At 52.5% G+C, this 15,336-nt stretch overlaps 1 protein-coding gene across 1 annotated transcript; it reads right to left on the bottom strand.

Annotated features, from left to right (window-relative positions):
• Nucleotides 1-12,556: 12,556 nt before the first annotated feature.
• On the bottom strand, nt 12,557-14,208 carry POU3F1 (POU class 3 homeobox 1). Its single transcript, XM_068172401.1, has one exon. It carries the CDS (start codon nt 14,145-14,147, stop codon nt 13,032-13,034), a length of 1,116 nt encoding a protein of 371 aa, XP_068028502.1. The 5' UTR covers nt 14,148-14,208; the 3' UTR covers nt 12,557-13,031.
• Nucleotides 14,209-15,336: the final 1,128 nt, after the last annotated feature.

The following is a 15,336-nucleotide window of genomic DNA, read 5'->3' as shown; positions in this document are numbered from 1 at the left end:
AACCACGAGCCCACAGTGCTGGGAACGGAGCCCAGGAGACCTGCTGCCCAAACACAAGCTTCTGTGTGTGAGCAGCTGCACCCAGGGCTGCTCGGGAGCCCGCGTGCCCCAAGCACTGCTAGAGATGGGAAGATCCAGGAGCAGCCCCGCTGTCTTGGTTTTTAAAAGTGTTAAGGATTTTTTTAATAGTTTTTTTGGTTTTTTTGAAAGTTTTAAAGTTTTCCTACAACTTCTTTAGCCTTCTGATAATGTTTACATATTTGAGAGTCAGAGTTTCTACACAATTTCATGTATAAATAGATTAATTTACATATTTCTCTGTGGGTAGAGATAAATGATTGATTGATCTTTGGACCAGTGTAGTTGGAGAGGTGGTAAGTCCATCCTCCAATTCACAGTCACCTTTGGAATTCTATAAATACCAGATGTTTGAATAAAAACTGTTTCTCTTTTGAATTTCCCAAGCTTCTGTGTGCTCATTTCGTGTCCAATAGCGACGCAGCCCTGTCACAGCTGTGCCCCACCAGGGAGCTGGGGCAGGCACTGAGGTCACTCCAGGTGCAGGAAAAAGACAAGGGAGGGAGGCAATGGGCAGCTTCCCCTTTTCCATGCCTGAGCTGAGAGCAGGCAGGGGAGCCAGCTGAAAAGTCCCTGGATGCAGCTGGCACACAACGCTGTCTGAGGCTGCTGGGGCATCTCCACACCACGAGCTCCACAAACTGCTTTTCTGCTGTGATCCTGACCATGGGATAGCACAGGGGTCAGGGATCTCTCCTGGGACTCTGTTTACAATACCCCAGCCCAGACATGCTCAGCCTTGGCTCCCCTTGCACTGCTCTTTCTGATTTGATTGCATTTTCTAGGAATTCAAGATTGGCATCCCTGCAAAAGGCAGTGCATACTTTATTAACTATGCTGCTTTCTTGTCCACTAATTAAAATCAAATTATATCTGATGCACACAACATACTCTGCAGTGAAAGAAACCTCCTTTCCCAGTCTGCTCTATGAAGCAATTTATTTAGCCCACTGAGCTGAAAAGAGTGCAGCCCTGCAAAGACCCCAGGGATGCTGAGGACCCAGCTGGCTGGAGCTTCTCCTGGGCTCACCTTTTTGTTTTCATTCCAGGCTAGAGCCAGGATCCCCCAGGGCTGAGGGGAAGAGCAAGGGAAAAGTGATGCCAAGGGAGCAGCTGATGGGCAGGTGAGCAGCAGCAGCCATGGGCTCCTTTTTGGGTCCATCAGTCACAGGCCTGGGCACCACACATGCCACCAGCAGGTTTGGCTGCCTGGGTGTCGGAGTCCAGCATCCCTCTGGCTGCCCTGGCTGTCTCCAGACCCTGGCAGGGGGCTCAGAGGCCTTGGCACAAAGTCAAAAACACCTGTGGCTTCCATTTTAGCCTGTGGAAAAAGCAGCCAGCTCTGGATGAGGAATTACAAGCCACAAGGGTTTGAGTAGTGTGGTAGCTGAATTAACACAGGGTGAAAAAGTACAATTTTGGGTTTTTTAGACTAGGATTCAGGGGGTCAAGATGGAGGGATTTGGGCGTGTCCTGACCTTCTCCTTCTCCTTGTCCTCCATGTCTAGCTGTGATGGTGACACTTTTCTATTGGTTTAAGGTACAGACACACTGTCCAACATAAATGACAGACATTGGCACATTATCGTAAACAGACTATAGGTAACTTTTGGTATAAAATGTGAACACCGCCCTGAGGGCAGACAGAATGCCATGGCCGACCTGCTGGACAGAGCTCAGCAGGGCAGAGAAAGAATGTGATAGATTAGGGAAAATAAACAACCTTGAGAAGCCGACCCTGCGCATCCAGACTCCTTCTTTGGCTGCACGGGCTGGGAAACGAGGACTTTTACAATCTTGGGGTCATCCCAGCACCGAGACCCTGAGACCTGGGGAACAGGAGGGGATGAGTTTCCTCAGAGTGGTGCAGCCCCTGCTCCAGGGCACAGCGTGAAGGACAGGGGGAGCAGGAGCCCAGAGCAGCCCCTCAGAGGGGGTGTCAGCGGTGCCAGCCCTCCAGCAGCACTGCAGGGTGCTCCCACAAATGCCTCAGAGCCTCTGGCTCAGGCAGGGCCTGCACACATCCTGTCCCTCTGCCCAGCAGCACTGGCACATCCTTCTGCCCACAGGCACTAAAATGCAGGTGCTGGGTCCCCAGAGAACAGCACCAGGCTCTGCATGGAGCAAGTGACAGGAAAGAGGCTCAGCAGAGAGGGGCCAGCCCCTGCCCTGTGTCTCCTCAGTGAAGCCACTACTCTCAGATTTTTTTCCTTAGGGGAAGGGTGAAGTTTCTGCAAAAAGACAAGCCTTCCCCTGTGGTCCCTGTGCTGGTGCTGGCAGGAGCCACGTTTGGAGCCATACATCATCAGTGGAAGGTATCTAATGATGTATTGCCCTAATACATCACCATAGCAACAGCACTCTAATGATGTATTATTCTAATGTGCTACCCAAGTGCCCATTCCTCCGGATGATGTATGGCCAGGGTGGCTGTGCTCTGCCAAGCCCAGATGCAGCAAAGCTCTCCTGACTGCCAAGCACCTCCAGGAGTGTTGCCCGCCACTGCATGGGATGCAGCACTGGCTGTTTGCTCCCACCTTTGTGGGCAGAGGTGCTACCTTGCCACCCAAGGCTGGGGGAGCTCCCAAATTTGGTGACCATCACAGTTCTCTGGCAACTACCATGACTGTCGTGCCTTTCCTCCCTTCCCCTCCCCACAGCCAAGCTACAGTGTCACTTGTGGAGCTCTGAAAGGCAATTTTAAAAGCATTCCTTCCCCTGGCATTTGGAAAATCCAGAAGGGGAAGTGACAGGCTGGTTTGTGCATTTCTCCTGCCCCTTCCAAGGTATTAAGGCCACACAGTGCTCTGGGTTTGGTCATTAACAATGAAAATACCAGCTGGAATTCTCCTGCTGCCTGTGACAGGGACAGCATTGTTTCCAATTCACACTATCTTTTTGACCATTCAAATGCCATCAATTCAGTCACCCCAATGCGTAGGACAGTTATCTGAAATGTTTTCCCAAACAGCTTAGTGACTATAGAGCAACAATTCATGGCATTGCTTGGGGACATCTGTGCAAAGCAACGCTCAGTAAAGAGCTCGTGGCCAGCTGAATGCTCCCTGTGTGGACTTCAGATTCCTCAGAGGAGCAGGGAAGCTGGCAGACAGAGAGACTGAATGAATGGCAGGAGAAATCATTTCATCTATGCAAATCCATGCCAAGCTCTCAGAGCAGCTGCTGTCAGTGGGGAGCTCTGCCCCTCTGGACTGACATGGAAGAAGATTCTATTGAGCACTGAGATGCTCTCTCTGCCAGACCAGCAGCGGGGACTGCAGCCTCTGGTGTCCTCCACAAGCACCCAGGTGAATCCTCCATGGCAGAAGCAGGGGCCAGAGCAGGCTCTGTGGGATGTCCCTCTGCTCTGAGATTCCCAGGCCTTAGAAGCCCCTAGAAAGTGGAAGCTAAAGGCACCCATGGCTTATTCCTTCACAGAGGAGCAGCAGCAGTGCCTGTATCAACACAAGTGCTGGCACATGCTGCCCAGGGCAGCAGAGGAGTCACCATCCCTGCAGGAGCTCTGCTGGCTCATGCTTCTCCCACAGCAGCCCTGTCACTGGGGCCAGCACACATACCTGGGCAACCACAGATCACAGAGCTACTGCCATTATTTGGAACCATTATTTGGAGCTTTCACTCCGATTTTTCAACTGGGGGTTCAGGGGGGCTGGGTCAAGGCTGGTGTTCCCAACGCCATGGAGTTCACCCATGGTAAACCAGGACAGGGATCCTCTGGAACAGCCCAGAACCCCAGTCTGGCCAGAGCAGAGCTTGAGATGCCAAGCCTGCTGTGTCCCCAGGGCTGTGTCAGACTTGCCTCAGCTGTACCTGTAAGGGTGGGTGCAGAGGGATGCAAGAGGCCTCCCCTCCCTGGGCTGCCTTTGCAAGGCTCCCGTGCTGCACCAGGGCAGGTTCCAATCATCTCTCAACGTTTCAGCAGTGACAAATTACAGGATTTCAGCAGGGAAAAAAAGAAGTGAAACAGAGTGACCAAAAAAGGAATGATTGTATTATCAATAATGTTTCCAGGGGCTGATGGATGAGGACACCCAAACGATTTTTAAGATTTCAGTAGAAACCCTCCAAATGGCAGCACAAAGGCAAAATGTTTATTAACCCAGGGTCTCCTGAGAAAATCCTCCAGGGATGTGCACAGCCATGCCAGGCGTGGGCCGAATGTGTGCTCAGCATCATGCAGCCCATCTCACAGCATGTGAGACAGGATCTTCTCCTCGTTCCTGCAGAGACAGGAGCGATCCTGAGAGCATTCCAAGAGGGATGAACAGACAGACACACTGCCCCATGGGACCCCACTGCCCTTTTCCTTCCCAGGGCTTGGTGCAAATGCTTCCTAAACAGCTCTGGAAACAACCAGCTTTTTGAAAGCTGCCCTAAAAGCCCTCTGCTTTCGCTAGTATCAATAATAAAATCACCTCCTAATTCCTTGGGGGACTGAATTTGCAGAACAGGCATCCTGTCTCAAAGATAAATATCCCCCTCAAAAGGCAGGCACAGCTCCTGCCCTGTGCATGGCAGGATATTCAACTGATGGTTTGGTGAGGCCACATATCCAGCACAGCCTTGGGAATGCTCTTGTGCTGGAAAAATATTTGACAACATTGTCATGTATTGAAAACTGGCAAATCTCCAGGCTGGGGTTTCAAGGGATAATTTGTAGATTGAATGTTAATGAATATTATTGTTGTTACCTTGCAAGGCTGTGCTGACTTCACTCTGTTGCCCATTGCACATCTTGATTTTTACTTTTTTTTACCCCTGTAACAAGCAGCATAGGCAATTCCAGCACAGCCAGTTGAAGACACGTGGGAAAAGGTGATTCTTTCTGTGCCCATGTCACTGCCTCCCAAAACTCTGCTGCTCCAAACACTTGCTGACACAGGATTGCTGGTTTGAGTCCTCTCTGTCCTTCTTCCTGCAAACTCACCCAGCCTCAGTAGTGCTGTGGCACATGGAGGTTAGGAGCAGGCATCTAGGGCATCCTCAGCAGCATAAATCATCTTTTCTCTCCATGGGGAAAGAGGCATGGAGGGGAAATACTGTCATTTCTCCAGCTCTGTGCTGCTCTAAGAGCTGTGATGTGGCTTTGCTGTCGGGAGCCTTTCTGTGCAGAGCACCAGCGCAGCAGCTCACCTGCAGCAGGTGCTCCAGTGCAGGAGTGCCCCCCTGCAGCTCCCCACGGGCAGGCTGGCCCCACGGGCACTCACAGCCCGCTGCAGCCCACCATGATTTATGTGGCACTTGTACAATTGATGTGCTCTGTGCCTGGGGACAGTTAAATGGTAGCTCTGTCATTAGTTTAAGCAGAGGTTAAAGGTGATCAATAACAAGGGTTTCACGCCCAATTGATCACCCCTTGCTATTTATTTCTGCCTTTTGCTTTCCATTCCACGGTGCTTTTAGAAATAGTAATTAAAGACATAACAAGTGTTCCACTAGGCAGAATATCAAACACTCCAGATATTGATTCAATTCTCTCCCTTTTAATGACGTTGACCTGCGCCTGTCCCCAACACCAGCAAGGCTGGGCCAACCTGCAAGGCTGCTCCCACAGGCAGGGCTGGGGAGCTGAGAGCCCTCCGGGAGGCAGAGCCAGCCCTGCCCTGGGCAGAAGGTGGAGAGCAGCACCGTGCTCTGGGACAGGCAGATTTTAGTGTCCAAGTCACCCTCTGAGCCTCAGTGCTTGGCCCATCCTGCGAGCCTTTAGTGTGACTGAGAGGCACTAAGACACAGTGAGCTCCAGGTAATAAAAATCACAGGACAGATTTTCTCTAAAAAATCTCCAAAAATCCCACAAACCAACAAAAAACCCTAAAACAAACAAATAAACAAAGAAAAAAACACCCACCAAACCAAACAAACCCCAAAAAAGTACAGTAAAATGTAAAGATGCCCACTTGCCCATTGGCTCTTTCATACCTTCCACTGATCCCTGACTGCAGAGCTGGCACTTCCATGGAGCATCCAGCACCTCTCGTGCATACATGTGATACTTGCAAGAAGATTTTTGTGCACTTCTTCACCGATTTACTTTGAAGGACACAGCTGATTGGGGTGCAGCTCCTGTGAGCCATCCACCTTCCCTAAAGTTGCTGCCAGAATAGCCAGCTTGGAAACATGCTGCAGGAAATCCTGTTCTGTGGCTGTGCTAACTGCTGAGAGTTTTGGCCCTAGACAATCTGACACAGTGATGGGAGCACCGTGGGAGCACAAGGGGAGCAGGACGTGAGGTTTTGAGACGGTTTTCATCCCTTTGCTCCCAAATGCTTTGACACCCGTGTCATGGAATGGGAGAAAACATCCTGAGCGCTGTCCTGAACGCTGAGCATTGTCAGGCTCCTGGCACGTCCAGCCCTGCAGAGGACACAGAGGCCCACGGGACGTGGACCTCAGCCCTGAAGAAGAGAAATTCAGAGCTGCACCCTGACCCCCACCGGGCAGGAATGAGGGCAGGGGACAATGTCCAACACCGCGGCGTGTCACTGCTCCTCCAGACAGCTCTGCCAGATGCATGCCACAGGCCATGAGCATGAAAATAACCCCGTGGTGCTGCTGAGAGCCAGGCGGGAGCTGGGACACCGCGGGGACACCGCGCTGCGCTGCTCAGCCCGCCTGAGCTCCACGCGGCTCCGCTGAGGGCAGCGCTGCAGCAGCAGCCACTGCGCTTCTCCTCAACACAAACAGCCCGTCCTGCTCTCCACAGCCCCGGGCAGCAGGCTCAGGAGCACTTTTAGCAGCTCAGGAACGTTCCCAGAGCAGTGGGAGGGGAAGCAGGGCAGCGAGGTTCGGTGCCTGCGGCACAGCTCGGCCCGCACACGGGATGCTCTTCCCGCGGAGGGACCGAGAAATCCCTCTGCACCTCACGCTGCTGCTGCTCTTTGTGCTGAGCTGGCTCCGTGGAAATTAACCCTCACAACTTAATGTCATAGCTTATGACATCACTTCATGAGAAGGAAGAACACTGGGGGAAAAAAAAACCTAAACATTTCTCCTAGTCCTTAAGAAAATGAGCAGAGGATCTGGGAGTAAAACCCAGGAGCTCTGACAGCATTCTAGAGGAAAGCCTGCGTTGTAGCAGATCTCATAATCACCCTGGAGTACTACAGCTCCCTCACTGCCTGTCCTTCTGTTGGTTTGTCTGTAATCAGGTTAGTCTTAAACACGACTGAAGAAAACATCTCCAATTTAAAACTAGTTATTTATTTAAAACATATCCAAACATAAAGACATCTGATGCAAGAGCCTGACTCTTTATCCTGCAAATCACTGCAAAAGATGCAAATGTGTAAATTCATTTCCTAGAGTTTTGTCTGGCTACAAATTTATGATCCAGCATAATCTCAGTCGCATAGCCTTTACTGTGACTGAGAGGCACTAAGACACAGTGAGCTCCAGGTAATAAAAATCACAGGACAGATTTACTTAAAAAAAAAAAAAAAAAACCCCAAAAACCTGAAAAACACCCAACAAACCAAACAAACCCCAAAAAAGTACAGTAAAATGTAAAGATGCCCACTTGCCCATTGGCTCTTTCATACCTTCCACTGATCCCTGACTGCAGAGCTGGCACTTCCATGGAGCATCCAGCACCTCTCGTGCATACATGTGATATTTGCAAGAAGATTTTTGTGCATTTCTTCACCGATTTACTTTGAAGGACACAGCTGATTGAGGTACAGCTCCTGTGAGCCATCCACCTTCTCTAAAGTTGCTGCCAGAATAGCCAGCTTGGAAACATGCTGCAGGAAATCCTGTTCTGTGGCTGTGCTAACTGCTGAGAGTTTTGGCCCTAGACAATCTGACACAGTGATGGAAAGCAGATTGCCCCTGTGGAGCTGAGAGAAGCCAAAGTCCACAAGGAAGCAGGTCCTGGATGCTGCTGGTGCTGCACAAATGTCTTGACCAGGGAGAATGCTCCAGAAGAAAGGTGAGAAAAAGGAAAATAAAGAAACATCTTTAAAGTTTGGCATGAAAAGCATTCTTCCCTGCAGCAAGTGCTCTCGGCAGTGTATGAGCCAGGGAAACAATGAAAAACCTTTGCAAGGCTTACAAGAAATAAGGCTCAGTTTGCCCAACACCAAAAATAATGCGATATCAAGGAACATGAAATATTCATAAGGTCTGATCTAACATGAACATTATATGGTGTGTGCAGCATCACATGCTTTAACACAGCCTTTGCAATCTCCTAATCCCCACTCACAGCACAGACACCGGGTCGTGTTAGCTCAAACTGGAGCTGGGGGAACTTCTGCTGGCAGAGCTTCCTTCAAGGACAGAGGAGAACACCTGAGGAAGCGCAGTTGGCCGTATCTCTGCTGCTGTGCACACCTACTCGCAGCAAACCACAAGTGGGACCAAGGCTGAATGCCCATAAATCAGCTTGGCAAAGCGCAGTGGTGGCTCCCACGAGAGATTTTAACGAGCTCCTTCTCTGTGTGTTTTCTATATAGGCACATACACAATGCTGCTGCTCAGAGCCCACATTGTACTCGCTGGTGGGAGCCTGCAGAAAACCCGTGCTTTGGAGCTGCCCAGTTCAGGAAGGTACATTGGCCTTGGTCCCCCTGAGCAGCAATATTAAACTTCAGGCACTGTCATCTACGGACATTTGGCATTTTAAACCAAAACCAAAACACCCCCACACCACCTCAGCTTGCTCCTGCCCCTGCCGGGGCTGATCTGCTCCAGAGGAAAAGAGGACAGCAGGCACTGGCAGCAGGCAGAGCTGCTGTGGGAGCTGCAGCCACTGAGTGCCCATCCTCAGGACAAGGGCAAGCACCAGCCCCGAGTCACCAGCCAGGATGGGCTCATTTCAAACAACCCAACTGTAAGGAAAACACAAGGCAGCTAAGGAGAAGTAATTCCAGAGTTGTGGAGTTCTTCCCTGGGGCAGGATCCAAATCTGCTTCCAGTCCCTGTGAAGCGACAACTCTGAGCTGTCCTGGGGCTGATGCAGCTCCAAAAACCAACGGTAGAGTTAGCATAAAATGAAAATATATGCAAACAACATTAGTACAGAATTACAAGATTTGTTTAACCCACTGGTACTGAAATCCCTCCTTCTAGGGGAGAGAGCAAGCAGGAGTGGGCAAAATTGGGAACAAGACTCTTTGGTGTTAATGTTGATGCTCTGAATTTTCATGTAAAGAGATGACAGTGTTTCAGCTGCTGCCTTGGCTCATTAGGGGCCAGTTGCACCAGAGCACTGTGCTGGGATCAGGCACAGCCCTGGCTGGGCAGCAGTCAGAAGAGACCAGATTCAGTGGAAAACATAAGATGAGCACGGCATTACTAATTACAAGTGACTGTGCCTCGCCAGGCAAGCTGCTGTGCTGTAGTCACTTCTGCAGTTGTTATACAGCAAGCATTCTCTGCTCTTGCAAGTGGCAGCAATAATAGTCAAGACAAGAAACCTGGAAGAAATTGGGTACTGGAATACTACAACCTTCTCCTAAGCATGCATGAAAGCTGATTGGTAACTGTCCACCTTTTCACAAGTGAAAGGGAGAAAGTGATACCCTACTGAATACTGTCTGCCTAACAGAAAACAGGGATGTCCTAAAATTACCAATAACCAGTTTATAAGATGACAGCATGTGGGAGGCACAGCTGCCCTCCCATGTCCCTGGGAGGACACAGACAGGCTCTCTGCCCAGGCAAGGGTGGCACAGCACAGCTCACATCCTTCTGTGAGCATGAGAAGGGCTGAGCCCTCACCAGGGCTGCCTTTGCCTGGTACCAACTTTCCCATCTCACCAAAGACCCCTTGGTCACCACCTCAGCTCTCCTCAGCAGTCTGAGATGCAAACCCTGGGTCACCAGTCCCTCTGCACTGTGGGCAAGGCGAGCAGATCACCCCAGCCCCTGGTGATGGATGGCACCTGCCCCAAGCACGACGAGCACAGCCCGGTGCCACCACGGGACTAACCAGAGCCTGAATGCTCTGAAGGCACCTGCTGGGGCCAGGCACTGCTCAGCAGCAGAGTGCTCCTGGCTTAGAGCAAGGATTTCCCATCAGCACAGACTTAAACCCCTCTCTGAACTGCACTGGCAGTGCTTCTGTTCCTTACCTACACTTCCTACTTTGTATGTTTACTATTTACTTTGTTAAATAAGTATCTGCCTTTTTTTTTAGTGTACCAACACCACAGCCCTACCTTTTCTTGCTTTACTACTGATGTAGTAATATGAGGTCATGCTTTCAACTTAGTGAGAAACAACCACAAAAAAAAAAAAAAAAAAAAAAAAAAAGCCTTCCTCCAGTAATTGCCATTTAATCCCCGACCAGGAAAACTAACAAGTTATTCTAAGATAGGCAAACCTTTGGGGCATCTGATTTTTAGAACAGCTGAGCACTGCAGCGCTGCAGAAAGGAGATATACAAAGAGTATTTTATTTTTGCTGCTCAACAGCACGAGAGAGCTAATGCAGCAGGGCTGCCAGTGCCTTATAGAATGTGACACACCGAACTACCCAAGGGTGCTCATCCTCCCCAGCACTCACAGCACATCTCATCCCTTAGGAGAACACAATGTGAAAACTGACCCTGCCCTTCTGAGTATCAATACAAATCCTGTTTGCCATCCAGGTTAGTTCAGAATGAAGAGGTTACTGAAATGTCTCCTACTATAGAAAATCAGCACAATTAAACATTCAATTGTTTAATTGAATGTTTCAACATTCAACACAGCAAACGAGTTTGTTTTCAAGAAACAAACAAAAAAAAACCAAACCACTCTTTTGTTCAGTTTGGATTTTGTTTCTTCTTTCCTTAAAGCCTGGCTGTCACACAGAAATTCTTAAGCAAAGGCTGCAATTTAAGCATGAAAAAACACTAAAAACAATGGTACGTGTGTGGGGAACACACAAAGTAACAGCTAAGATTCTCAGAGTTGGAAACTAATTTAAATGCTGTCATGATACATTGACTCAAACCCTTAAATCATCCTCCTCCTTTACTTTTTTACTGGAGTGCATCATCTAAGCTGCTACATCTGCAGAGCTATTTAGAAATTAGTAAATATTCAGTAAAAAAAGCAAAACTTCTTGAATTCAGGATCTCTACAACAGCCCTACCGTTCTCTGCTCTTCTATAAGAGCCAATCTCATTACAAAAAAGGAAGCTAAGCCTGTAGCAAAAGCCGACAGAACACACACTGCACACTAAACCCTTTAAGTGAGATTTTGTATTATGCTCTGCATGCCAAGGGAAGTTATTAATACCCTAACCCACAGCATTCACTAGCTGCTTTGTATCACAAAAGTGAACCATTTCTTTACAGAGTATTTGATGAAATAACTGCTCAAAGTGACTTTATTTTAAAATCTCCAAAATCAGTTTACTAGAATTTTGAATGAGAACTTGATAGTCTTGTATTAGCTGATGTAAAATAGCTACATTATAAGAAACATTGAAAATGCACTAAATTATAACATTATCAATGGCAAATGTGACATTGCTTAGACAAGTAATATATACCCCCACCAAAGGCACAAAATGCAACAAAATCAAACTGCAACGAAGACAAGAATTTTCAAGTATAAATTTTCAAGAGTAATTTACAGTTGGTATGTTAAAATTTTTTATATATATTAAAAAGAATTATACACGAATTGCAATGCACAATGCACCACTTTTGCTAGAAAATCCCCTTTAAAGCTTCTGTTTTCACAGCACATAATTTGTACTGAATAAAGTGGGGAAACCATCCAGTGCCAGATTTCTGAGAACATCAGTAAATTCTCTGCCGACTAAAAAGAAAGAATTTGGTCCTTTACTACCAGATTTCGATCAATATTTCATCAGTGCAAGAGCTCTGTATGGGAACATATTGCAAAAGTTCTCCCAACGCACAAAACACCGCAGGAATCCAAGGACCTGCAAAGGCAAAAAATCCTCACATGCGACTTTTCTTGGTGCTGCAAGAGAAGGTTTAAAGCAGAGATGCAGGACCGTTCTTCCAAGAACCGATAATGCAGAAAGTGTATTTTCAGCCTTTCTTGGCATAACCACAAAATATTCGGGCATGAAACCACGAAAAGGAAAGCTGGTGACATCAGAAAAAGCCAGAGTGTGGTTTGAGTAGAAGGAATCTACTCAGCAACACCAGTGCGCGTGGATGACCCCCGCGGTACGTGGGAGGAAAGTTCCGTGCGGGCTGTTTTGCGCTCACACCGCGGAGAGCCAGGCTGGGCTCAGTGAGAACCCTGCGGAAGGTGCGGGGAACACGGCAGCGCACAAGCGCATCCTCGCAGGGCAGCGGCTCGCCCGAAGCGCGTTAGCAAACCCCGCCGAGCGCCGCGGGGCACCGCCGACACCGGCAACGGGGCTCCCCGGCGGCCAGCGGGAACGGGGCTCGGTGGCCACCGCAGGGGAGCTCGGGCAAGGCAGCGCCGCCGCCGCCACCGGCCCCGACGGCCGGACTCTGAGCCTGCAAAGACGACACGAGACCGGTTCCTGGGTAAATGGTTTATGTAAGTAATAAAATATTTACTATAACATAAATAGAAACGTACCCTCGCAGTCTACATTGGTTTTGCAATAAGAGATACAAACAAAAACCGAAACCCCAGGGAATGGACCGGACTGAACCCACCAACGGGAGGGTGCGAGCTCCGCGCACGGTTAGAAATAAATAGAGACGGGCCGGGAAATGGTTTCGAAGCGTCCCCCCGGGCGGGCCGGGCCGGGCAGAGCGGGAGGGGCCGAGCCGGGGGCGCCGCCGCCTCCCGGCCGCGCGAGGAAGGGAATAAATTAGAGATCGCAAACCTTTGGCTACTGCTGCGGCGGCCGCTGCGGCTCCGGCGGGCGAATAAATACAGCGCGGGGCGCGGAGCGGGCGGCCGGGCCAGTCTGAGAATAAATTAAAACGCGTCCCCCGCTGCCCGCGCCCGCCGCGCCGCCGTCGGGGCCGCGGGGGGCCGGGCAGTCACTGCACGGCGCCGGGCAGCGCGTGGTGCAGCGGCGAAGTGTCCGCCTGTGCGTAAACGTCCTCCATGGGGGGGTGCGGGACCCCGGCCGGCGTCATCCGCTTCTCCTTCTGCCGCCGGTTGCAGAACCACACCCGCACCACCTCTTTCTCCAGCTGCAGGGAGTCCGCCAGGGAGGTGATCTCGTGCGCCGAGGGCTTGGGGCACTTGAGGAAGTGGTTCTCCAGGGCGCCCTTGACGCCCACCTCGATGGACGTCCGCTTCTTGCGCTTCCGGCCCTGCGCCGCAATCTTGTCCAGGTTGGTGGGGCTGCCCGTGCTGGAGTCCGTCTCCTCCAGCCACTTGTTGAGCAGCGGCTTCAGCTTGCACATGTTCTTGAAGCTCAGCTGCAGCGCCTCGAACCGGCAGATGGTGGTCTGCGAGAAGACGTTCCCGTACAGGGTGCCCAGCGCCAGCCCCACATCGGCCTGCGTGAAGCCCAGCTTGATCCGCCGCTGCTTGAACTGCTTGGCGAACTGCTCCAGGTCGTCGGAGCTGGGCGCGTCCTCGTCCGACGGCTCGGGCGGCCCCAGCGGCGGCGGCGAGGCCGCCAGCTCGTGGCCGCCCGCCTCCTCGGCGCCCAGCGGGTCGCGCAGCCCGTGGTGCAGCGCCGGCGCCGGCGGGCCCAGCATCCCGTTGAGGCCCGCGTAGGGCTGCGCGTAGAGCAGCGGCTGCCCCGACGGCGGGGACATGGGCGGCAGGTGGTGCGCGCCGCCCTGCGCCCAGCCGCCCGCCGCGCCGCCCGCCGCCGGCTGGTGCACCAGGTGCGGGCGGTGATGGAAGGCGGCGGCGGACAGCTCTTCGCGGGGTCCCGGCGGGCCGCCCTTGGCGTGCTCGGCGGGCGGAAGGTGCGCGCCCCCGCCGCCCCCACCGCTACCCCAGTCCGTGCCGGCGCTGGGCAGCCACTGGTGGTGCGCCAGCCCGACGGCGTGCCCGGCGGCGGGGGCCAGTCCCTGCAGGTACTCGTGGTGCATCATCTTCTGCACCTCGCGGTACGTGGTGCCCTGGTGCAGCCGGTCGCCGTCGGGGTGCATGAGCGCGGCGGAGCGCGGCAGGTACTGCGCGGCGGCGGCCATCGCGTGTGCGCCGCGCCGCCCGCGCCGCGCTTTAGAGCCGCGCGCCGGGGCGCGGGGCCGCCGCGCGCCCGCCCCGCCCCCGCGCCCCATTGGCCCGCCCGCCGCCGCGGGCGGCGCGCGCCCGCCCCGCCACGGGGCGCCGCCCGCTCGCCATTGGCCGGCCGAGGGAGGGCGCTGCCCGCGGGATTGGCCGGCGGGGGAGGTGGGCGGGGCAGCCCGCGGCGGAGCGGCCGGCGATTGGAGGAGCGCGGTTCATTCATGCCGAGCCGCCGGCGGCCGCGCGGGCCGGGCGCGGGGCGGCGCGGAGCCTCCGCCCGCTGGGGTTTGGGCGCCGCGGGGCCGGTGGGCAGCGCCGGCTCCTGCCGCTGGCCTGCGGCCGGGGCCGCCGGTGCTCAGCCACTGGACTGCGGCGTAATCAGGACCGAGTTGGGGCGTTAAAAGTCGTGATCGAGCTTTTTTGGTAAACTTGGACCCCCGGAAAGGCGGGAGCTGCTTCCTAAACGCTCCACGGGATAGAGCAGCCAGGGCCCAGAAATGAGGATCTGGGATCGTTTGGGCGTCGTGGGAAATGTGGGTCTCGGATGCTGCCTCAGAGGCAAGTCTCTGAGCCGGTTTGAGGGTTGGCACAGGATAAAGAGTGGAGGAATTTGTGGGAAAAGACAGTGGCAACAAGAAACAGACGTGTCTGGCAGTGCTGGGAGAGGGGCAAGGGATGCCTTAATTAAGCCAGCTCCAGACTTCATCTGGGGCTTGAGGCCCAAAGTGAATCAGGGTGGGCAGCAGGAGCATTCATCACTGCTGAAAACGAATCTTAGTCTCTGTGCTCCATCTGTAGGACGGGAGCAGGGACTGACCTTTGCCAAGGGCTTGGGTGAACAATGAACCGTCGGATCAATATGTGTACGAGTGTAACATGTCAAGATGCCCTGCACTCTCCTCAGCTGGGCAGGGGGGCTTGCTGCTGTTAAGGACATTAACTGCAGCCTCCCGAAAGGCTTTTTGTGAGGCGTGCCACATCCCTTCCTGTGCTGGAGGCACTTTGTCATTTCGCGGTACCAAAGCACTGCTTTGGACTTGGGTCCTGCAGCCCTGCATGCTGGGAATATTGGAGCCAGCAGATGGAAGAACCCGTTTTGGCTTCCAATATTCCCAGCCCTGCATGCTGGGAATATTGGAGCCAGCAGATGGA

The sequence above is a fragment of the Anomalospiza imberbis genome, chromosome 25, assembly GCF_031753505.1.
Source record: "Anomalospiza imberbis isolate Cuckoo-Finch-1a 21T00152 chromosome 25, ASM3175350v1, whole genome shotgun sequence".
Classification (NCBI taxonomy): Eukaryota; Metazoa; Chordata; class Aves; order Passeriformes; family Viduidae; genus Anomalospiza; species Anomalospiza imberbis.
Note: the sequence above shows the minus strand (reverse complement) of the source record. Positions and strands in the feature narration are given on the sequence as shown.

What these genes read in the sequence shown, in the direction of transcription:
- POU3F1 (XM_068172401.1), bottom strand. Translation starts at nt 14,147, where the DNA reads ATGGCCGCCGCCGCGCAGTACCTGCCGCGCTCCGCCGCGCTCATGCAC.